A 26,139-nucleotide genomic window follows, 5' to 3' on the forward strand; every position below is an offset into this window, starting at 1 on the left:
CCAAGCGCGGCGTGGATGAGTTTATTCATAACTGGCTTGAAAATAGTGATGTTGAAAGGTGGAAAAGATTCTCTGGAGAGTGAAAATACTTCTTCTTCAAATGACAGTGATGAAAGTGATTCCGATTTCAGTTCCGAGATGATAGTGGCAATTGAAACTACGTGACAAAACCAGAATGCAACAAGAGCAAGTGAGAAGTCTAGTTTTCCTTTTTTTTTTTTTTACGTCGCACCGACACAGATAGGTCTTACGGCGACAATGGGACAGGAAAGGCCTAGGAATGGGAAGGAAGCGCCCATGGCCTTAATTACAATACAGTCGCAGCACTTGCCTGGTGTGAAAATGGGAAACCACGGAAAATCATCTTCAGGGCTGCCGACAGTGGGGTTCGAACCCACTATCTCCTGGATGCGAGCTCACAGCTGCGCGCTCCTAACCGCAAGGCCAACTCGGCCGTTGAGAAGTCTAGTAAAATGATACTTGGAATTATGATCTTGTTGACAATAAGACTTTCTGTAACGTGTAAACCAGTTTTTGAAATTCACTCTATAGTGAGGAGGGGGTTGGGTAATAATTCGAAAGAAATGGACTTAGGGAATGAATTTCTAACCCCACAGTTCTGGGATCACGTTACTAAGGAAACCAATACCTATGCCCCTACATTTCTTGCTAATTGATCTGCTTCCCTTGAAACCAGTAATACAAACAAAAACATTAGTTTCCTGTTACTATAGACGAGCTAAAAGCTCACTTAGCTTTGTGTATTCTTATGTAGCCTATGCGATTAATCAAATTTATGTTAAAGTGAAGAAAAATAAATAGTATGTAAGGGAATATTTCCTTTCACAAGTAATGGCAGGCCAAACGGTTAAATCATTCAATGTGTGGAATTTCTTTCACTGGCTAAAGAGCACTGCAAAGACCAGTCAGTCAAACAGCAAATACACTTTCAAGCACCACGTTCATTCTCTTTGTGTGTTGACCCTTGATCTTAGTCGGTTATTCTTGACATTGGTGTTGAGTAGTAGTTCTGTTTAAAAGTACGGTAGCGATTTATTTTATTGTCTGTTAGCCATGGGTAGAAGCGAAGTGACGATCAAACAGCCTGCCGAAAGTCACAAATCGGGACATTTTTATGTACGGATACAGATGGCCTATATTGATGTGCTGACTCTGCAATCAAAAACTTGAAGATGAAAAAAAAATGTTTTGCAAGCTTTCCTTTGCCTTGGCTGCACTTCTGTGCATTTGGGCCTCTACGGACAGTGTCGATGTAGAGTTTTCTTTTAGCAAGTACAACATAATTGTAACTGATAGGCGGTCTCAAATGAAGTAGGACACCTTTTAAATAATTGGCATGTTGTACTTAAATCATCATTGAAATTCCTCTTCCTTGTAGGTGTGTTGTACTGTGATAAATAAATAGGTTCAGAATAGTATTTTTCACTTTGAAATTGTGTTTGTAAATTTGAAAATAAGCATATTCCTGTGTGTTCGTTAATACTTCTTGCAGTCTTATGTTGATATTTGTCTTATTTTCCATAGTGAATTCAAAACTGCATGTCGAGCAATGTGTGATTAAACAGTATGATTTTACTCCCAACTGTTGTGTGTGCAATTTAGCAAATTATGCCTATTTTTAACCAATTTGCTACAAAATGCTAAATTTGATTACTTTAGGTGCTACAAAACGCTAAACTTGAAAATCAAAACGCTAAATCACTGATTTTTAAATGCTATAAACCACGAACTCTACCTATTCTCAATGGACTGTAGTTGGTTTCCTGTAATCTCACGTGCCAGGTTCTGATGATCTTTTCAAGAACACAGTTGAAGAGTATCGGGGATAGCCCATCACCTTGTCAGACTCCTGTTTTGATGTCAAAGGAATGCGAGAGACATCCGTGGAACTTCACCTTGGATTTTGTATCGGTCAGGGTGGCTCTAATTAATGCCAGCAGTTTCAAATCAACTCCAAATTCATTTAAGATGTTTAGCAGGACTTCCCGGTCAATGGAGTCGTACGCTTTCTTAAAGTCCACGAAGACAGACACATACTGCTTGAACCTTAGTGTACAATATCTGATGGTTTTCAGATTTTGGATCTGTTCAGCTGTTGAGCGACCTTTTCTGAACCCTCCTTGGTATTCACCTATTTGATGTTCGACTTGTGCTTCCAAACGCTCCAGGATGGCAAGTGATAGAATTTTGTAAGTCACGGGTAGCAAAGATATTCCTCTGTAGTTGTTGATGTTCTTCATGCTGCCTTTTTTGTGTAGTGGATGGATCAAAGCTATTTTCCAATCTTCGGGTAGGGTCTCCTTGTTCCAAATTTCTTCTATTTGCTTTTGCAAGATATCAAGTGATTCCTCTGGGGCATATTTCCATAGTTCTGCTACTACTGAGTCTTCACCCGGCGCTTTGTTATTTTTGAGACGGGCAATGTGGCGCTTGATTTCATCTCTGTCGGGTGGTCTGGAATCTGGGTACCTGAGTAAGGGTTCCTTGGTCTCAATGGCGCTTTGCGGTTTAGAGCAATTAAGTAAATTCTTGAAGTAATCTGCCAGAATGCTGCAATTTTCTTCATTTGACGTCACCAGTGTGCTGTCCCTTCGCTCAAATCATAGAAATGGTGGTTTATAGCCAGTGAGTTTGCGTTTTAAGGCTCTGTAGTACTCTCTGCTTTCATTCTTCCTAAAGTTTTGTTCTATCTTTTCAATGAGAGATTTTTCGCATTTACATTTCTCAGTTCTGAACACCCGAGCTGCTTGGGCGCGTTGGGTTTTGTAGGTTTCCCAATCATTTTCTGATTTCGTAGAGTAGTACTGTTTCCATGCATTGAGTCTTTCTTGGAGGACTGATTCGCAGGTACCATTCCACCAGGCATGCTTTTTGCTTCTCTTGATTTCTGCAACGTCTTTGGCAGCCTCAACAAGGAGACTTTTGGCGATGTTAAAGTCACAGCCATTTGGTCTAGCCTTCTCCTGGAACTCCTCGATCCTTTGCCGAAGTTTATCGTTGTCGAAGCGTGTGATCTGTTTGGTTGTCTTCCTTGTGTTTGCGGGAATTGGTTTGAATGTGATAAGAGACATATAATGATCTGAGGCCACATTGATGCCTTTCTTTACCTTCACATTCATAATCTCAGGGCTGTTTCTCCTGGAGATTGCAACATGATCAATTTGGAACTCTCCGAGAGCTTGGACGGGAGAACGCCAAGTCATTTGCTTTCTGGGTAGATGGCGAAAGTGGGTCGACATGACCTCCAGGTTGTGATTTTCGCAAATGGACACCAGTCTTTTGCCGTTGGGATTGGTTCTTTTGTGAGCAGGGTAATTTCCTATAACTTTCTTGTACTTCTGTTCATGACCTAGTTGGGCATTGAAGTCACCCAAAAGAAGCTTGACATGGTGTTTGGGGATTTTGTTTAATTTTTTATCCAGTAGGTCCCACAAATTATCAACTTCGTCTGGATCAGACTTGTTCTTATCGTTTGTAGGAGCATGTGCGTTAACTAGGGCGTAGGTTTTGTTCGCGCATTTAATTGTGAGTATAGACAATCTGTCATTCACAGGTTCAAAATTTGCAACCGATTTAAGGATCTTGGTTCTAACAGCAAAGGTGGTTCCAAGCATCACAGCTCCATTGAGGATTCCTCTTTGCGCTTTGCTCTTGAAAAATCGGTAGCCTTCGGATTCAAAAATCTCTTCATCTGGGTACCTTGTTTCCTGCAGGGCCATTATGGATATCTGATTTTCGTGAAGAGCTTTGGTGAGGGTTTTCAGCTTGCCAGTTTGTGTAAGTGAATTTATGTTGAAAGTTGCTAGAAAGGTTTTAGATTTTGGCCTGAGTTTTTGACTCTTCGGGGTACACCGAGACGCTCCGACTCGTCTCTTGCATGATGCCGAGTCTCCCCCAGAATCCGAACGAGACTCGTGCGCCGTGGCATTCACGACGAGGGATTTATCCGAAGATTTACCCCCTGGGGTATGTTTCTTGAAATGTTGTGCAATCATGCTTTTTGCTTGACTTTGCTTTGGACGGGTACCCATCCTTTTACAACTAGGGTTGTTAGCCCTAGAGGTTGCCTCAAGATGTTTTCTGGCTTCTGGTATATTATATTATATTATATTATATTATATTATATTATATTATATTATATTATATTATATTATATTATATTATATTATATTATATTATATATTAAGTTGTTGATTGTAAAATACTAATTCAATGGAAGATTAACTAATTTAAAAATTAACTCTTTTTTGCTACTAATGCTGAAACTGTTACCAGAATATCATTACCTTAACTGCGATGGATTTTTTTTTTTTTTTTTTTTTTTTTTTTTTTTACAATTAGCTTTGCATCGCACCAACACAGGTAGGTCTTATGGCAATGATGGGGTAGAAAATGGCTAGGAGTGGGAAGGAAGCGGCCGTGGCCTTAATTAAGGTGCAGCTCCAGCATTTGCCTGGTGTGAAAATGGGAAACCACAAAAATAACCATTTTCAGGGCTGCCAACAATGGCATTTGAACCCACAATCTCCCAAATGCAAGCTCATAGCTGCATGCTAACCTCATAAAGAATTACTATGTCATGTGTTCAAAATGCTTCAAACTTATCGGGAAAACATACGTCACATTTAGGCAGGTCTCAGAATGTAATTATGGTTTCATGTTCCTTTCACAATTTGACAACTCACCTTCATGTTCTCATCCAGAGTGTGTTCCTGAACAGAGCGGACCCACGTGATGGTACGAGGTGCAACTTGCTCCTGGATGGTGTACTGCAGCTCAGCATTCTGCAAGGCCAGCAGCAGTTCTCCACCAAACTCATCTGTCAGCAAACTCTGGTCTAACATCACCTGAATGTACTGAAAACATATTTTACTGTCACCAAGCATAGATGTATCTTGTTCTACAGGATACTCACCTGTATATAGTTCTAGTGGACTCATACTAGATAGAGATATCATAGAATTATAATCACGAAATTTTGCACATTACTATGGCATTTACATTTACATCCACCAGAATTACAGTCAAAATTGGTTAGGACACATTTGTGGGGATCAAAGAAAAAAAGTAATAAAGAGGTAACATGCTAAAAAATGAAAAGCAATTTTGCTGTTAGATTTAAGGTTAAGTTTGAGCGTAAAAATAATTACAATAAAAACAAAGAAACAAGTGTTTACAATTATAATTAATGCAATAAATAAAACATTTTAAGAACACCAACACAGTAAAACATCAAGGACAAATGTTCTTAGGAATGTGAACTATACACGTAGCTTATGTTTAAAGTTGTCATAGGAAAGTCTGACATCTCAGCGATTTGCACACACTACATGTGTGGATTAGCATCCACTTTCTCAATAAACTTTATTAATTTTTTATCATCTAAAAACTGCCTAGCTTTCTTCTCCATAACTGAATGTATTGCAAACCACTATGCATAAGTATAGTAGGCCTAATTTATGTATTTACTAACGAACGTGAAATTAAGCACCGTGTCGGCTGTATAAGTAAGTACAGTAGGCCTAATTTACGACATTGTTACACAAGTGATTCAGGCCTGCTTCAGACAGCATGTAAAACCACTTCCGCTGATTCTTACACACTATCCTCTTTGTTACACACACAGCGGGTTGAGTGGTGCAAAACTCCCTGCACTTTCTAGCGGATCCTTTTCAACACTCTTTTCACTGTAGGTAATAAATATGGACCATCATCGTATTTGTTTACCTTCTACACTTAAAGAAAATTTTAAAATAGTTCAAGCATGCTGTGTCTTTCACATTTCATTAGAGAAGAAGACGGGTACAATTCTGAGGATACTCTCTCAATAACGGGTCTAAATGATACCACACTTTCCCAAATACGAGACCACTGGTATTTCCGACACTGATGTTATGAAGTTCTCAATGTCTCTTTTGGGTTTCATAACAACTGCTGTAAATCACACAGGAATCGGAAGGTTTCTCACTACTCAATGAACGGACCGAGAAAACATACTTTTGCCCCAGTGGAAGTAGCACGATCGACCTGATTTTCAGTAACAGGATTGGACCAAGAACAATAAGACCCTCAGTATTAAGAGATGTGGCAATTAGGAAACACTTGCCTGTAGAAATTACTCTCTCAGGCTTCATCGACCCACCTATCATCATCGCCCCCCTGAAACCACCGGTGCGGAAACTGGATTTGTTCAAACTGGAGGCTTACTCTGATTCGGTGAAAGCGATTATGGAAATAATACATCTCGGCGACCTGAATGGATCCCTTCGAGCTATAGAAGATATCATTAAGGATTCTGTTATACCAAGAAGTTTGCAGGAAAGGAAAGCTAAGCCCTGGTTTAACCGAACTTGCTACATTAAAAGGAAAGAAACGTTACGGGCCCTTCATCAAGTAATGGAAAGCCAAACTCAGGAAAGTCTCATAGAATATGCAGTAAGAAGAAAAGAATACAAAAGGGTAGTTAAAGAAGCAAAGAAACAGTTCCAGAAAATATCTGAGGAAAATCTACTAAAGAAAGCCGAAGAAGAGCCTTTTTCAATTCTGAAGCAGAGGCAGCCGAAATTCACAAGACAGATCCCATTGGAAGTCTGGGAAGATCACTTCACCTCACTACTCCAAGCAAAAGAGACGTGAGACTTGATCGACGAAGACGGCAATGACAGAGCTCCAATCAAACTTTTTACGACAGATGAATTAGAAGACATCGTCCGGAACAGTAAAAACGGTAAAGCAGGGGGACCTGATAATATATTTTACGAACATATTAAAGACAGCTGGGCTATACTAAAGGACTCAATTACAGAACTCTTGAATCAATGTCTCAGACAAGGGAAAATTCCAGATAAGTGGAGAGAATCAACTATAAAGGTGATGTATAAAGGCAAAGGAGATGTGAACAACCCAGATGCATACCGAGGAATTGCTAGTGTACACTTTTGAAGATATTAACGAAGGCTCTAGCAAACCGTCTGAATGATCTACTAGATGACAAATTACCGGAAGAACAATTCGGGTTCAGAAGAGGTCGTTCAACGTTGCAGGCAGTACATTGTTTGATGGAAGACATTCAAGAGGCACTTAAAGTACAGAAAGGAAAATTGTATGCAGTGTTTGTTGACTTTCGCAAAGCATTCGATTCTACAAGTAGGAAATTGATCCTCCAGAAATTAAGAGAGATTTGCGATGAAAACTGCTACATAAAACTGATAAAAAATATATTATCGGAAAATTATGTAAGAATTGATGATGACTTAACAAAGTCTAAGCCAATCCTACAGACTATAGGACTTCTTCAAGGAGATCCTTTGAGTCCACTACTCTTTAATGTCGCAACATATGACATAACAAAGCCATCGTTACAGAGCAGACAAGTATCTATCTATACGCAGACGACATGGTTATTGTCGCGTCTTGTAGAGAAGAACTACAAACAGCACTTGATAGACTGTCAAAATGGTGTGAAGAGGCCGGTTTGGAAGTTAACAAAGAGAAAACAGTAGTGATGGTTTTTAGAAGAGGAGGAAAACGAGCGGCTGCAGATACTTTCTATTTTGAAGATTCTCTTCTAAATTCTGTGAACTCTTTCAAATACCTTGGAATAACTCTCCAAATGAACGGCAAAACATTCTCAGCTCACGTGAAAGAAAGATCTCTTGCAGCAATAATAGCAATAAATGATATAGAGCACATCGATCAATTATCAATTGAGACAGCAATGAAACTGTTTCATCTAAAGATTACTCCAATTGCAACTTACGGTTTAGAACTAATATGGACCTTCTTGAAAAAGAAAGACCTAAAGGAATTAGAAAGGGTTAAAGCTACCTTCCTTAAACGAATCCTTTGTGTGTCCAAATATAGGCCTTCGAGACTTGTTTACGAACTGACAAGAGAACTGTTTTTCATCGAAGACCTACGGTTTTCTATGACCCTGCAATCGACGACAGAATACCAAGACTTCCTGCGTAATTTGAAATTTAAAAAGACCGAAATATGGAGTAACTTCTACACAACCGATGCAATGACTACAACTGACTGGCAACAAAGTTGTTTTGAACTGAGACACGCGGTGACCCGTGCAGCGGTCCACGGATTTCACCACAAGGCTTGTGCTACTCTCCGCTTTCACAATCCGAATAGTGACTGTGTATGTCGATGGTGCAATAGACTTTGTGGCCGTTACCACGCTTTGGAGTGCCCAAAGAGAGCCTACTCTCTGAAAAGTCTCTGTAGTGAATAGTGCTATGTATTCTATTCTTTTATATGACCATTGGTTGCAATAAAGATATATAAAAGTAAAAAGCACATGAATAACTTTTAAATTGAAAATGAGATATAAATAAGTCAAATGGGTGAGAGTGGGACATCGTCTAAATCCATTTCTCCTTCCTTATAAGAATAATCGCAGGCACGGGACCGCGACTCATTATGGACTGCCCGCTCAAACATTTCTCCCGCGCATGGTGACTCTCTGCCTCCGTGTCATGTGAAAGATTCTATTTGATGGTTATGAATTTCATGTTTTTGGTCCGTATTGAACTGAGAATAATATATAAGTAATAATAATAATAACAACGTAAACGTTTCCACCTTTTCAATACTAAAATATATTTGATTTGATATATATGATTCTATTTGAACAATTAGATTTTAGTTTAGGCCTAAGCGATTAAGCACAGAAACAGGTCGAACCCGCGCCATCTGAAAGAGGCCTCACGAACGTAAAATTAAGCACCAACATGTCAGATGCAAAGAGAATAAGACTGGCTTGAGACTGACGCTCCCTGCAGCTGTAGGCCGACATGCAACCACACTCCAACAACTAGAGTCCAAAGTAAATCTGCAACCTTGGGAAACTTTTCTGTTGAACTGCTATTCATTATTCAACAACCCACTGCTGTTCAATATTATCACCACTCAGTGCTAAAATTTGCTGTCCACCCATTCCCCCCAACCCCCACCCCTTTTTCATAAACATGAGAATTTATAAGCTTTATTTTTTTTTTATACACGTCTTATGGCTGGGGGTTATCCAAAAATTTGTGTAACGACACGGAAGTGTGATGGAAGTGACATCTCATTAGTAATTACCGTAGGCCTTGGTCGCAATGATGCTGCGGCTGAGAATTTGTAAAAATTGTGTTGAAATAGAAAGTGTACCATCAGTGACGTCACATTAGTCATTACCGTAGGCCTTGGTCACTAAAGATGCTGTGGCTAAAAGTTAAGTTCCTTTGCTTTGACGTAAAGTTGCAGTTCAAAAGAACCTCTATACCCATCTTTGTGAAATGATGCAAATAAATCGTTCATTATCAATATTTTTATATTTAAGTTTCATTTATTGAAAGACATATTCGTGATCATTAGCTTTTCAGCTTTTCGCAAAGGGAAAAGTTCCATTTTTTTTTAAGGATTAAACTTGCCACCTACAAAAATTTCTTCAATTACTTTTTGTTCTTTTAAGGAACTAACTAACTTCGACTGTGCAAGTCCATACCGTCTGGCTACGTCTATCTGTTTAAATGATACATTCGACTTTCAGAAACCATCGTCAAGATTCGTCAACTGGCCTGCGGAGTACAGTGCAGTCATGGTTGAGACGGTCTTGTCTATGCGTGGTGTTTGTTTTGAGATCTTGGATTCAGTTGTACTGTGGAGAGAACTACTTTGTGAGAGGCCCTGTTGGAGCACAGGAATGAAGGGTGTGCATTCAGCCAAGTTAGTGAGTACAGGCTGCGTGAAGTGGAACACTCAAACTTGAGTGTCTTTGTAAATAACTGTAAATACAGTAGAACCTTGATAATTAAAAATCGGTTAATTCAAAATCCCATCTAATTCGAAGAAGCTCTCATTCCCGGAAACATGAGATGCGGTTTTGCATGTTATTTAAATTGTTTAATTCGAAATACGGATAATTCGATATACAATATCGGCCCCATTACCGAAATTCAGACTTTTAATTTGAAACTGCCTTTACATTTTAAAACATTAGTATGTTACAGAGTAATTTAAATTCAAAATTGATCCACGTCATGACAGAATGCATCTTCCAGAACATGCAGGGGTAGCTTTTTGCACTTTCACACACTTTGGGGTGCCTACAGTGTGCTTCATAATTGCTAAGTTGGAGTGAAATCGGAATTCTTTTGTATTCAACATTTTTAAGGAACTCCGTAATATCACGCAGCAGGCAGTGTGCGGAGAAACAGAATCCGCGAACACTGGCGATGCCGACAATTGACGAAAAGTGCGGCTCATATAATCAATTCGTAGGCACCGAACAATATTGTCATTAAAAAGTATCAAAAAGGTGGAAGATTTTCAAATATTGTAACTCTCTGTGATTAGAATTTAACACGGAAAATGAAGCTGATTACTTGCAACAATACTGTCATTGCCGATGAAACTACATTGCTTTCTTTTAATGCCGAACCCGAACGGTCTTATGGTTTTAAAGCAGAAAGTGCCAGCCGGGAAATCGTACAAGGGTGGGGGGGGGGAGGTCACTGTACTGTGTTGCAATGCACACAGAAGCGAGAGAATTCCTCCCCTTGTCATAGTAGAGTTCGATAAGCCACCATGTTTTAAGGGCGTTGGGCACTTTCCGAGCAAGTACAATGCATCTAAAAATGCTAACGGTAGAGTAATCCAAAAAATAATGCATTTGCACAGGGGAAACAGCATAATTTATCCTCGTCTTTGAATCGTGTGATTTTTTCTTTCGTTGTGTGAGGTTATGTTTGTCGGTGATTTATCCAAGTGCATTATTTGAACATTGTAAATGCACCTTGTTGGATACATTTCGGAAATAGTTTTTTCCATGGCATTTGAAAGGGTTAAACTGTGAATCAAGGTGATTGCAGGTATTAATGGGCCTTAGAATACTTTGTGACGCGGCAAGTATTTACATTTCTGAAGTACGAGAGAAGTGCCATGGCGGGAAATTGTATAAGGATAGAGTGACTGTATTGTGTTGTCATGCAGAAGGAAGTGAGAGACTTTCTCCCCTCGTCATAGGAAAGTTTGATTAGCCACGATGTTTTAAGGGTATCGGGTAAGGTACTTTCTGTGCAAGTACAGGACATCTAAAATGCATACAGTACAGTAATCGAATGAATAAAGCACTGGCACATGGGAGCCAGCATAGATTTCTCCTCGTCTTTGAATCGTGCTGTTGTTTTATCTTTCTTTCTTTCATTGTGAGAGGTTATGTTTTTCAGCGAGTTATCCAAGTGCATTATTTGAATACTCTAAATGCACCTTCTTGGATGCACTTTGGAAATAGGTTTTTTTTTTTCATGGCATTTGAAAGGTTTAAACTGTGAATGAAGGTTAACTGCATGCAGTAACGGGCCTTAGAATATTTTGTAACCCGGCAAGGGTTGGCACTTCTGAATTACGAATTGGCGGTTAATTCGAAATCACGTAATTCGAAGTCCGGTTTTTGAGTCCCAACGACTTTGAATTAACAAGGTTTTACTGTAGTAGTTGAACAGATTTAGTCGACAGTAAAATATGCTACCTCTCTGAGTAAATCATTTGAATTTGAATTTTAAAGACTATGACAACCTGACAATGGAACTCCAGATTGGCACAACAGCTGCCATAAAAAAACTCACTGACAACAAAGAAAAACCAAAGCACATTCAGAAAAATCACTGTGGATTATTACAGCATAATTACCTTCAAGCATTCTCCAGGCCTATTGACCCGCTGAGCGATGCTAGCAGCCTTCTTGAGAGCTTTCTCCTGCTGGGCTTCCAGCTGCCTCTGTTTCCTCTCAGCTGCTTTTCTTTCTCTTTCTGCCTTTGCTGCGGCAGCTTTGGTAGCCGTAACTCTTTTCTTCTTCTTTCCCTATAAAACAAAAAATCCTTCATTCCATTTTTGGTAGACTGTACAGGAGAAAATAACTGATCTAAAGGGGTGACTATACGAGAGCCAAATTCTATCAAAAGCACAAAATATCATGATTATGTTGGAAATATGAGGGGAAAATTGCCAAGTACGGTGTATTTCAAGATCATATTGGCAACAAAGCAGAGAAGTGTAAAGAGGTGATGTATTATTGTCCGATACTGACATGAATGCATCAGAGACATGAAAACTGACGAGAAAACCAGACTAAAATCCAGACAAGAAAGATGAAATTTTAAAGAAGTATGACAGAGAAAGTGGCGGCCCCGTGGTGTAGGGGTAGCGTGCCTGCCTGTTACCCGGAGGCCCCGGGTGCGATTCCCGGCCAGGTCAGGGATTTTTACCTGGACCTGAGGGCTGGTTCGAGGTCCACTCAGCCTACGCGATTAGAATTGAGGAGCTATATGATGGTGAGGTAGCGGCCCCGGTCTAGAAAGCCAAGAATAATGGCCGAGAGGATTCGTCGTGCTGACCACACGACACCTCGTAATCTGCAGGCCTTCGGGCTGAGCAGCGGTCGCTTGGTAGACCAAGGTCCTTCAAGGGCTGTAGTGCCATGGGGGGGGGGGGGTGACAAAAAAAACAAGGCAGGACACGGTACAAAATGGTGATGTTGAAGTGGAGAAGCTTCCAACAGAATGGGGAGAAATAAACTGAGATGGTTTGGACATGTTAGGAGGATGGAAGAGGAAAGGATATTGAAGAGGACGACGGAGGCTAAGATTGAAGGAAGGAGAACAGGGGGGTAGACTGACACTAACGAGGTTGGACTTGATCAAGAACGGTATAATAAAAACGGAACTGATTGAAACACACTTAAGGAACAGCAATGGAAGATGGAGAGGTGACGCTAACATTCCGCCCCATCTGGAGCTGGAAAAGGAATGTCAATTGCGGTGATGGTGGTGATGATGACTGGTAACAAAAATTTCATATTAAAGTTATGGACTTTTCTAGGACCTGTTCAGGAACTGTACACCAAAATATACAGTACAATTTGTATATGCAGATCTTCAGTTAAATAAGCATTTTACAACCCAAGGTGTCAACAGAAGAAATAACCACACTCTGAATATTACTGTAAATGGTTGGTTGGTGCTTGTTAATTTGTTTACGAAATGATTCAATGCTATGTGCGCAAAATTTCAGTTGCACACACCCGTTGTTCCAGAGCCGTCATCAGAAGACTTACCGTTTTTGATCTGATGTCGTGTGGCCTCTGGAGAGGCCTGGTGGGCAACCTGCACGTCTAGATGTGTGCGATGACGACAACGAGGGGAGAGGGTGATCCCCAGTGTCGGCACATAGCTTACTCCTGTTGAATAACACCAAGGGTTCTGCTAAAGCTTTACGACTCCATCCGACGGACAAATCGCCATCAACACTGTCATGTGCCCTTACTCCATATGAGCACTGTGAAGAGCTCTGGAACTGAATCCAGGCTTTTGGCACGCAATCTAGAGATTCGAAATTGTATACCACCATCTTCCCTACCCTGCCAGCCCAGATTCTGATGGTGACAATTTTAAGACCAACTGGACTCAAACCGGCTAACCACGGTGTCAGACCATTTAGACTTCACGCCTTTACGATCATGGCTACCTAGGCAGGTTTGATAATACTTTACTGATGGCATAAAAGCATGTTACATTAGATGTATTTATAGCTAAGAAACTACATAGTTCAAAAAAATTAGGGGAACATGTTTTTGAACGTATGCCATGCTCCATAAAACAATATCTCACACCCAGGTATATGACCAACTAAACCTTTATTCTTTACCGTTGAAGTATACAAAAGAACATTGATGGATTCGTGTTCATTTTCAGAACACAAACGGAAATGTCCAAACAGGGGCGAAAACAAAGTGATAACAGTCCTCCATGGTGGATTTTTATCACAGTTGGAGAGCTTCAGTGTGGTGTGTATCCTCCATAAGCATTCATCACAGTTTGGCACCTAGTGTCATGCTCTGTATAAGTTGACGTCATGCTGCAGTATCAGATTCCATTCTTCAATGAGAGCCTGTTTGAGGTCTTGGAGAGTCCGTGGTGAAACAGGATGCCCACAAGCACTTCTGTCCAACATATCCCACACATGCTCGATGGGATTTATGTTGGGACTCACTGCTGGCCATTCCAGCTCTTGAACGTCCAGTTCTCGCAAGACAGCTCTGGTGATGCAGGCTACATGAGCCCTGGCATTGTCGTGCACGAGTACGATTTCAGGGCCAACACCGTATGCAGCAACCAAACATGCTGTAGCAGTATCTGCTCGATGTACCCCACAGCGTAAGATTATCACGGACAACGACAAGATCCGTACGGCCATCAATACTGATGCCACCCCACAGGCCCACACCATCACAGAACCTTGTCCGAATCAGTCACCTTCCTGGACAACATTTGACATGTACTTTACTACTCACCATGGCATCTACATACACATTGACGTCCATCACACTGTGTCAAGAGAAATCTGGACTCGTCTGTGAACAACACAGGTCTGCATTAGCGAAGTTGCCAGTTGACATGGGTACAGGAAAACAGAAAGCGGGCCGCACGATGTTGCTGCGTTAAATGGGGCACTCGAACAAGACGTCTGAGCCGCAACGACACTTCTGTTAACCTGTTCTTTACTGTCTGGTCAGACACCGTGACTCCAGTGACCCTCGGGAGGTCTTGTTGCAGTTCTCTGGCAGTTGCTGAACGACGCCGCAACACACAGATGATTAGATATCGGTCATCCTGTAGGGTTGGCATGCGTCCACGACCTTGTCCAACCCTCCTTGTGAACTGGCTTGTCTCGTAGCGATTCCAGAAGCGTTGAATAACTGACGGAGATACACTGAGATCCACAGCAACAAGACGAAAAGTCCAACCTTCCTGGATCAAAGTGACGGCCCTTGTCACTTGAACCTAGTTAAGACGTCTCATTGGATGTGCTGATTTACGTACAACATGCTCAAATGACTGCAGTAGTCTGTGTACCTGACAACGATACACAGACGCACAGCTATTCACTTTGTTTTGAGGAGTCACCTCACAGTTTAATGCATGACTACACCAACAGATGGAGTATAACTTCGATTTGACATACCCTGAGTAACTAAGGTCTCAAGGTATGCTGTACGACCACTGGAACCCGATCTACCAGATTAACATTCACATAACAGGTGTTACAAAACATGTTCCCCTAATTTTTTTGAACTGTGTATTACATACAGTAGCCTATAAGGAAGATGATGATGATGCTTGTTGCTGAAAGGGGCCTAACATCTAGGTCACTGCCCTGCTATACGGACTAATAAAGAGGGGGAAAGGAAGGTCCACCTATTCAATACCAGTTAATAAAGAAGAAATTTCTATTGTAACAACGGTAGGATTTTTACATTTAATTTATGTAAGACAAACAGGCCATGTTTACTAAACGTTCTTCATTTGACACATTACATTTCCTGGTGTTTTTCAGAAGTAGAGAATGTGAATGGCCAAAAATAAACATCTAGCAAATTCACACATCCCATCATTTTCTTTACAGTTGTTGACTTTCTACTGAAATTCAGAGCACTGTACTTGTGAGTTTATGTATGTATGTTCAGTCCACCAGCACTAACGCTGATGGGATCCTCAACAGTTCTGCCATCAGCTATGGCCTAGGCATCACTGAAGAGGTGTACTGGGGAAATGAGGAGTGAGGTAGTTTCCCATTGCTTTCCTCACATGAGTTTATGAATGAAGCTAATAACAAAGTTTCCACCTCATTTTTGAAGAGGATGTAAGTTAAAAACAAATGCCTATGGTTGGATATTAACATAAAAGTTAGTGAAACATCACCGTCTAAATTAACAGATTGTCACATACCTGACAGGAAGAAGACGGTTTGTTGGTTGCCTCTGTTTCATCCCAATCAGTCACCGAGATTGAAGGAGGTACTATTCTTCGCCTGCTATATGTTTCTAGCGGATCACTGTAGGATAATAACAGAACCACTTCAACAAGAAAACTCCACTCTATTGTCTATAAGTAACTTATTTAACAGGATAAACAGTGCTGAGAAAATACCATAAAATCTGTCTGAAATCACTAGGCATCAGCAGATTTTCTCAGAAATGACAAGTGATTGCTAAATTAAGGTCATAGAATTTACAATTAAAAACCTCTGACCCGGTCGGGAATCGAACCCGGGGCCGCCGGGTGACAGGAGGACGTGTTGCGCCCTACACTGCGGGGCCGGACTTTCTATCCCTTAATCCTGTTTCTTGATACAGGATTGGGAATGAGATGAGATGGATTTATACGGCATATTTTTATGGCCAGATGCCATTCCCAGCACCAATTTTGGTCGAGGAGAATTGAATATCAGGCTGGGAATACAACGCTGGAACAGGTAGATAATTTCAATTATTTACAACATGTACTATTCCAGAATGGTAGTATTGTCAGTGAGATTTTGTCGCACCTAATCTGTCTCTATCAGTGGTTTTTGGTGGACCACAACAGTCTTGTCACTAGTCAATACTGTCTCAAGGAATGCTAGAGACCAGCTGGCCACTTTGCAGCCCTAACCTGGGAGCTTACACCCCCAGACCCCCACTTTACTTGCCAATCCAGACCAATGGTTTGGTCACTAGCCAGACGTATCTCTTAATCTGTCGTCTTATCACTAGCCATGGTCATGGTCGTATTTCATTGTGTTTAGCCGCGCTGTAAACCTCTCTGTTACAACACCAGTTAGTAAAGTTTTACCCAATCTAGTGATGATAATCTATGCCTCAAACTCCAAAAACTGTTTATATGTTATGTCTGGTCATCACTGCTTTAAGGAGTAGAGATCTGGACTGTCAAACCTTCCTCCAGGAACAGATTAGAGACCTTTGAAATGTGGTTACATAGGAAAAGGCTCAGACCAGCCTGGACAGATTTTGTAACAAATAATGAAGTGTTAAGGAAAGCTAGAGCTGAGCGTGAGCTGGCAAACATCATCAAAGCCAAGAAAACAGCTTATTTAGGCCATGTTCTACATGGTAGAATATACGGGCTTCTACACCTCATAACATATTACAAGGAAAGATAGAAGGCAAGCAAAAAGCTGGCAGACAACCAATGTCATGGCTCCAAAACATCAAAGACTGGACTTGCATCAACAACATCGAAACATCGAAGGACTCTTCAAATAAGCTAATAAAGAAAAGGGTGCTTTCTCCAGGATGATTGCCAACGTCTGGGGGACTGAAATGGCACTTGAAGACATGGCCCATATTAACCCTATAATGCCCGGCGTGACAAATTTGTCACAAGACTTTCAGATACTATAATACATTTCTTTTATTCTTCCCGGACCACAGTTGAAGAAAATATCCACCAGAGTGTGTTCACGACTGTGTGCCAAATGTGCTACACTGGGCATTAAGAATAAAAGAGATGTATTATAGCTTCTGATAGCATCTGAAAGTCGTGTGACAAATTTGTCACGCCGGGCATTATAGGGTTAAATTTGTACGTTGCCTCAAACAGCCAACAGATACCAGGTCGTCAATCTCCTTTCAGATTATCCGCCATCAGTGCAAATCTCAACCTCCCAATGCCATAACCCATGACGTCACAAAGATGCACAGCCACATGCTCACCCATGCTGGCAGATCCTGAACTTAGTTCAGTACCCTACAAGCCACCGCAAAATCATTTTTAATACACATGCCTAAGAGAAAGAGAAAGAACTCCAACTGAAATTTTTAAAAATGAGGATTGTCACTGCAAACACCCATGCTATTATTCAAGGCAAAAATAGGCCTAGCACCAATTCTATCATATGGCCAAGAATTAATATCGGAATATGGGAAAAACTCAGCCACAAAGATCTTAACATAAAAGGGACAATGCCACCCGAGAGACAGGGATCGCCGAGTATGCATCAATGCTATCGTCCGTGCTCACAAATATTAGCGCCTCGGTTCCATGCGGAGTGATGTCTTTTGTTTACTTCTCGCTGCCTTCTCATGGAGGATGTGGTCGGGGCAGTCGACAAAGCTGCCAACCTCTCTGCTTAAGAACTAAAACAAAGGTGTTTTGGGGGTGTAAGTCTCGAGGTTATAGCCACCGTGAAGCAGCGTTAGTTCTCTAGTTTCCTGTGTAAACACCATTGGCCCGGATAAGATCATTTTTTCTGGATTAGTTAGGGAAGGGGTGGACAAGAACAGTGGCTTGGGAACAAGCAAAGGGGATCTGGAGGAATAAGCCCCCAGGTTAGAACCACCGCGAAGCAGCATTAGGCTTCTAATTTACTGTTCAAGAGCTCCTTCCCCCTAGAACAGAGAGTGTGTGAATTCCTTACTGTCGCTGCAACACTGTACCCTCCTCTGCATTAAGGTAAATTTGATATAAAATCATTCCTATCCCGTTTTTAGCATAGTTTCATTTACATGTCCCGTTTCTTTGTGTTTATATTCTGCCACAGTTGGTAATACAATCTAGTTATTATGATTGATGTGCATGACATCACATGCGACTTTATGTTGGCCAATTGGAATGCAAGTTTGTGGTTTAACAATTAACAATGGCGAGTGCTCCTCATCCTTAGGTTTAAATATAGTTTTTGGGGCAGGATAGTGGGTTTCAAGACATCACAATGAACATATCTCTCCTCTGAAAATAATTCCAAGTAAGATCTGCTTAAATTCTACTTTTTAAAATGCTACTAAGGTTGGTGTGGGCAGTATTTCCACCCAATAGCTTTCTACACTCCAAACAACAGTTGTGTGTGTAAATTGTGTGACAAGGAATGAGAATGATACCATATTATACAGTACTCCAACAGGGGACCAGTCAATTAAGGAATGCCAAAAAGTAACAACTCATACACATGTCTGCATATTTCCTTTCAAATTGAAGCCTTTGTAGAGGTTCAGTATTGAACTGGAAAGGTTTTAAACAACTCCACATACAATGTTCTATACTGTGTACCAAAAAGACTGCAAATTAACTTGACAGTACTGCCAAGACTACACAAGATGCCATTAACATGATAAGTAGCCTCAAGAAAAAACTTACCTGCTCTTTAAAGTTATTTCTGAATCTGAATCATCACTGCTTGATAAAACATGTACCGGTACTGCCCGGGATTGAATCCTCTCTTCCTCTGTCCCACTACTATGGTTATAAACTTCTGTATTCACATTTACAGTTTTAGAAGGTGAGCCCCATGAACTTAGGCCATTCAAATTGAGTAATTCATTGCTTTCAACGTCGCAATCAATTTCTGGGGTATCAAAGTTATCTCCCAATCGGTCACTCAATGGAGAAGCAGGAACACTGGGAGGAACACTTGAATCACTTGATATCTCGATAACATCCATCTTCAATTCCTTTACACCTATAAATAGCTGGAATACTCAAGTAACGTCCATAAAAGATCATCTGTGATCATAAGTAGTTAATTAGTAAAACCAATATTTAAAAGTATGAGAACGTTCATAACTTAATATACTTTTTCTTTTCTTTCTTTCTTGATATTTGGTTGGGCTCTGTATGTAACTAACACCCAGTTCCAATACTTTGTAAATGAAACACTGTCGAACACTCAGAAACATTTAGTTATGGTGACGAAGAAATACTTTATCTCACAGTACAAAGATCACTGGTATGGGTGAACATCTACATCTTGTGGGTGTAAGTGTAATAGACATAGGAGTAAGCACGGGGACACAAGGTACTATATCTTCACGCCGAAGTGACCCATCTTGGCGTCTTCTACTTTGACATACGGAACGGGCCGACAATTGGGAAGGACAAAGGATAGCACACAACAACTAAAGGATCTAGTATTATGGATGGAGTAACACAAATGGAGGGGTAGAATGTATATATCGCGCAAAGTGTAGTGAAAGCTTATCAAGGACATGTGATATGACTAACGCCGTGTTACCCTAAACCGTTCCTACCAAAGAGCATCTGACCTACCAAAGAGAATTTACCTACTGAATCTGGATCTTTCTAACAAATGAACAACGTATGAACATATGTGCTAGAGGCGACAAAAGACAATAGTAACGCGAACATTGTGCTCATTTTCTGCTAGAGTTGTATAATAACAAAAATTAAACAAAACCTAAGTAGGCATAGTCAGGAGTGTTATGAAGTCTATGTAAGTGACACAACTATTAATGAAACGTGAATCTTATGGTATGTTTACAATATGATGCCCGTGTCCTCTAAATATCTGTTTAATATGTATATGATGTCCGGTGACGGATTGTAAACAAGACAAGCAACACTTGTTGGAAGTGGTATTCGTAAACAGGTTAGACTTGCAATTAAGCGTGCTCGAGCCTGAGTATATAACTGACACTGGAGAATGAGGTGATTTGCATCCGCCTCAGTTGAACCACACTGACATGTCGGTTGGCTGACAATATTGAAACGGTACTTTAACAAGGGCGTAAGCGAATGGTTGAAACGTAGCCTAATAATAGTTATTATATGACGCCGTGTGTAAGTTGATCGTTGATACCAGTGTTTGATTGGCAGAGAGGGTTGGATATTGTAATAGAAGGTCCCTTTTATTCTTGCAGTGTCATTCCAGAACTGTTGCCATGTCGCTTTTTGATGTTGCTTTAGTAATGGAATTAGATCTGTAACTGGAGTCATAAATGTCATTGGAGGGGTGTTGAGTAGTGATGCTTGTTTGGCAGCTCTATCCGCTGTTTCATTACCGGGAATATTTTTATGAGCTGGAATCCATATAATTGTAATCTTAGTTCCAGTAGTACGTAGGTCATATAATAGTTGTTTAACATTATAAACATACCAGACTGGATCGATTGTAATGCTGATAGAGAATCTGTGAAGATATTAGCGTTAGGGATTGCTTCGTTTTTTATATACAGGAGTGTTTGTCTGATCGCTATAAGTTCTGCAGTAAATATAGAGAAATCCGGGTGGAGTTTATATAGTTCAATGTGTTGTATTCGTTCATAATAAAATGCTGCTCCTACCCCGCATGAATTCCGAGATCCATCGGTATAGAAATTATGTCCAATGTTAGAGTATGATAAGCGGATTTTTTTCGAGGGTGGTAAAAACATAGAGGTTTGATACTGTAGGAATGCAAAAGTAGTAGTTGTAGCTTGGAGCGTATCTGTGTGGTATTGTACTACCTCATACGGTACTGTATAATGGGGAAGTTTGGCGCACCTTATGATATTGTTTGTTAATGTCGATACATATTGGAAGACTGTTATTAGAGCAGGGGTTCTTTTGTCTCTGATATTATATGAGTTATATCGTTCATGTAGTAGTTGGAGTTTCGGTACAAGAGGATGAGAAACTGTTATGAAACGTCGTATTAGGTACTTAGAAGTAAGGAACTGCCGACGTATATGGAGTGGTGGTTCTCCCGTTTCCACTTGGAGAGCATTCGTTGGTGTAGATTTTAGTGCACCAAAACAAATACGTAATGCATGGTGTTGTATGGTATTTAGCTTAGTCAGTGTTGCGGGATTAGCAATATCAATGATATGAGCGCAATAATCTAATCTGGAGCGAATTGTAGCACAGTATACTGTCTTGGCTGTTGTAGGGTCTGCCCCCCATGATCGTCGTGTTATAGCTTTGAGGAGTTTTGTATAATTATCTGCTATATTTCGGAGGTACTGGATATGTCTAGTAAAGTTTAGTTTATTATCTAGGATGATGCCGAGATATTTATGATATGTATGTATCGGTATCTCATAGGAAGCCACTTTTAATGGTTCAGTGTTGTAGACCCGTTTCTGTGTAAAAATGAGTGTTGAACACTTAGTTGGAGATATGGATAAACCATGGTCATTTAACCAGTTCTGTACCTCAAGCATGACTTTAGTAATAGTATTACGGGCACCATTAATATCCTTCCCTGATGTATATAGGACTATATCATCAGCATAGAGTAAGATACGTGCATGTTGGAGTACAAGTTGTTCAAGGTTTGAGAGATACAAGGCAAATAATATGCCACTAAAAATATCTCCCTGTGGAAGTCCATCTGTAGCTTGACGTGAAATCGGGGGTGCATCAGGGTGTTTGATTATGAGCTGTCGATATGTATGGAGGTTTCGGAGTAGTGTGATGAACGGAGTAGGAATACCTTTGGATGATAATGCGGCCCATAACATATGCAATGGGACTGAGTCAAACGCTCCCCGTATGTCCAGAAAGATGGCTATTGTGTGATATTTTCTTGTTTTAGCAAGTAATATGTCAGTTATTAGTATATTAATGGCATCTTGTGAACTGCGACCTTTAAAATAGGCATATTGGCATTTGGGAACCAATTCATAGTATTCTAGGTACCATAAAAAACGTTGTAGGAGTATTTTTAAAAATGCTTTGCGTATGCAAGAGGCTAATACAATTCCACGAATATGTTTATGATTATTCAACGGTAGCCGAGGTTTCGGAATAGGTATTAAGAAAAATTTATTCCAGTCGTCCGGAGGGGTAGAGGTTTGTAGTATGCGATTGTAGTGATTAACAAGTGCTTGTAATGCCGGGTTGGGGAGTGCTTTTATCATTGTGTAGGTAATGTAGTCCGGACCAGGTGTGGATGTGTTACATTTTTGTAGCGTTGCTGTGAGTTCACGTAGGGTGATGTTCTGTAGCAAAACTGAAGACGATAGTGGAGAATCGTTACAATTAGGGACGAACTTTGGGACCACCGTATGGGGAGTTAATGAATAAAGGAATTGTTCCAAAATGTCTGTCTGAATTAAAGGTCTAGTAATTTGTGTGGAGACACGCGCTAGTGCTCGAACCGCGTTCCACAATCTTGTTACTGATATACAGTCATAGGAAAAAGTATACGTACACCTTAAACGTTAAGCAATGTTGTCGTTTGTAGTTGACGCATTGCCCATAGGCTGCTAGAAATTTCACTACTTTCCTATATTTCGGTATTTCGCGAAACATGAATAGGACTACGTACCGGAAATAACAATAGTACTTTAGTAATGTTTGTTTTAACAAACGTGTCATCCAATAAGTTCGAAATATAGATGCATAAAAAGTATTCGTACAGATGGTTTATTTCACATTAAAGTCCTTGATAACATCCCTTGCAACGCAGGTAAGCAGGAAAGGTCACGTCTTGTACCAAGTCAGTTGTGCTTCTGTCGTTTTAAACAACAAATGATACAGTCAATCAGTAAGATGGGCCGCAAAATGAAAGAAACAACAGAATAAGAGATAATAATTGTAATCCGGGCTCATAATTCCTGTAAATCGCTCTCGGAAATATCGAAACTTGTGAAGAGACCAAGATCTACAATTCAGGAAGTTATTGACAGGTATGGTGAGAGAAAATCTATCAAAAATGCACGTAAATGTGGACGTCCATGAAATCTAGACGATCGAACTGAAAGACTAATCCTCAGGAACGTAAAGAAAGATCCTAGAATCAGTGCTGAAAAACTGAGGTCGGAAGTAGGAAATGATTTAAAACTTAATGTGTGTGCTTCCACAATTCAAAAATTTTTATATACGAATGGGTATCATTGTAGAAATGTCAGACGAAAACCTTGAATTATCCCAGCAAATAGGAAGAAAAGACTACAATATGCTACACACTATAAACATGCTTCTCTAGAATTCTGGGATCGAGTTATATTTATGGATGAAAGTAAATTGACTGTTTTTCAAGAATATGGCAAAAAGGTGTGGAGGGAAACGAGCACAGAACTCGAAGAAAAAAATCTGCTCCCTTCAGTGAAGCTGGTGGAGGTTGTTTAATGGTTTCGGGGTGCATGAGCTCAGCTGAAGTAGGTTCCTTAGAATTCATAGATGGAAAAGTGGACCGTAAATACTATATTGATGTTTTGAAGAAACATCTGGCATCTAGTGCCGAAAAAATGGGACTTCTGGGTAGTTATGTATTCATGCAGGATAATGATTCAAAGCATACGGCCCTTCATACGCAATTGTGGATTTTATACAACACACCCAAATACATGGTAACACCCCCCAATCCCCGCATCTGAATCCGATTGAACATGTGTGGGCTTATCTTGAAAAGGGACCGAGTACAAGAAATATTTCATCAAAGCCAGTTTTGGAAATGGCTCTTTTAGAAGAATATGATAAGATTGAGCCCACTTTCTCCTCCAAGCTAGTTCATTCAATGCCTAGGCGGCTTGAGGCCATTGTAAAATCAAAAGGATTGCCAACAAAATACAAAATTTGTACTAAAATCAGTGGGGAATGAAAGTAAAACCGGACTGTACGAATACTTTTTATGAGTATGAAATCATGATATTTTCATTTATATATGTATTAATGACAGAAACGTCTATCAATTGTGTGTTTTATCATGTATATATCTTTACATAGTGTACAGAAAGCTCACCTTTTGATGTTATACAACGTACATGACAATAAGTGTACTAAGTAAAGTATTTTTGTTTCACTATTAAGTGTACGAATATTTTTTACTATGACTGTATATTTATGGAAAGAATTGATAAAGGCTTTCCAAGCTGTTCGCCTTTTTTGATGAAATATGCGACGTATTGTAGCAGTATGGCGTTTCAGGCGAATATAATTCACTAAGTTTAGTGTTTTCCGATAGATTTTAAAAAGGCGTTTCCTTTTAAGAATGAGGTGGTGACATTCATCATCCCACCATCTGAGGCCACCAATATTGTGGGAGTGTGCATTGGGTGTTCGGTTAAATGGGTGATAACAGTCGAGATATTGATATATAATGTGATAGAGCTTATTGTAATTAAACTCATCGACTGTATATTTTTCAACCTGTTTTAATATAAATACCTTGAAAGTCTCGGGATCAAACTTATGCAAAGAGCGTGTTGTACTCATTACTTGATTAGTCCATGGGGGTTTCATTATAGATCCGGAACCATGAGTTATAAATATTGGATAATGATCACTGCTATGTGTATCACACAATGTACGCCAAGTAGTTGTGGATGCTATAGTATAACTGCATAATGAAATATCCACTGCACTTGGAGGTGCTCCAGGGGGAGTTAGTCTGGTCGGGGACCCATCATTGAGAATTACGAGATTACTTCGCTGTATTGCGTTTAAGAAGTTAGTTCCCCGAGGTGTGTCCACATGGGAACCCCATTGGGTATGATGAATATTCATGTCCCCTAAAATAAGTAGCTGGTTTTGGGCATGGAATTGTTGAAAAAATTGTTGCCATTGTCTATATGATATATATTGGTCAGGTGGGCAATATATATTTATGACATGTATATTATTAATTATTATTCCTAGTACATATACGTTAGGTATTTGACATTGTGGATGAAATAGCTGATATGTAAATGATTGATGTATTAAAAACGCTACTCCATCATACCCCGGGCCATCTATGCGTTCAATCTATATATATAAAATAACTTGTCCTGACTGACTGACTGACTGACTGACTGATTCATCATCGCCGAGCCAAAACTACTGGACATAAAGAAATGAAATTTTGTAGATACATTCATATTAAGATGTAGGTGCTCGCTAAGACAGGATTTTTGGATATTCCTTCGCTAAGGGGGTGAAAAGGGGGTTGAAATTTTAAAATGAGTGTATCTATATCTCAAAACTTTAAAAGTGTACAGATGTAAAAAATTGGTATTTAGGATCATCTTTAAAAATAAGGAAACACGTATTTTTTTGTTTTCGGAAAATCCCAATAGGAGGGGTGAAAACGGCGAAAAAAGGGTTGAATGCCTTTAATCAGGATACCGGTACTTATATCTCAGAAACTGAAGATATTACAGACCTGAAAATTGGTACACTTGACTTTTAAAAAAATAAAGAAACACGTACCTTTTTGTTTTTGGAAAATCTAATTAATGGGAGGGGGAAAGGGGGGGTAAATTATTAAAATGAGTGTATCAATATCTCAAAACTTTGAAAGTTTACAGATGTAAAAATTGGTATTTAGAATTTTCATTATAAATAAGGAAACACGTATTTTTTTGTTTTCGGAAAATCCCAATAAGAGGGGTGAAAAGGGGTGAAAAATCGGTTGAATGCCTTTAATGACGATACTTATATCCCAGAAACTAAAAATATTACAGACCTGAAAATTGGTGTTTGGGATCTCCTTTAAAAATAAAGAAACGCGTATTCTTTTGTTTTTGGAAAATCCAATTAATGGGGGGGTGAAAAGGGGGTGAATTTTGAAAATGAGTGTATCTATATT

The 26,139-nt window shown here is 39.9% G+C and overlaps 1 protein-coding gene across 1 annotated transcript in view; it reads right to left on the minus strand.

The window, feature by feature from the left end:
* Window positions 1-26,139, minus strand: part of mms4 (Methyl methanesulfonate sensitivity 4) — a 103,722-nt gene that overhangs the window by 13,504 nt on the left and 64,079 nt on the right. Inside the window, exons 5-8 of the mRNA XM_068229807.1 lie at window positions 18,987-19,318; window positions 15,801-15,906; window positions 11,707-11,877; window positions 4,707-4,877 (exon numbers count right to left, since the gene is read on the minus strand). Of these exons, the coding sequence (XP_068085908.1) occupies window positions 4,707-4,877; window positions 11,707-11,877; window positions 15,801-15,906; window positions 18,987-19,318 (780 nt within the window). The remainder of the gene's footprint in view (window positions 1-4,706; window positions 4,878-11,706; window positions 11,878-15,800; window positions 15,907-18,986; window positions 19,319-26,139) is intronic.

The sequence above is a fragment of the Anabrus simplex genome, chromosome 12 (assembly GCF_040414725.1).
Source record: "Anabrus simplex isolate iqAnaSimp1 chromosome 12, ASM4041472v1, whole genome shotgun sequence".
NCBI classification, from domain to species: Eukaryota; Metazoa; Arthropoda; class Insecta; order Orthoptera; family Tettigoniidae; genus Anabrus; species Anabrus simplex.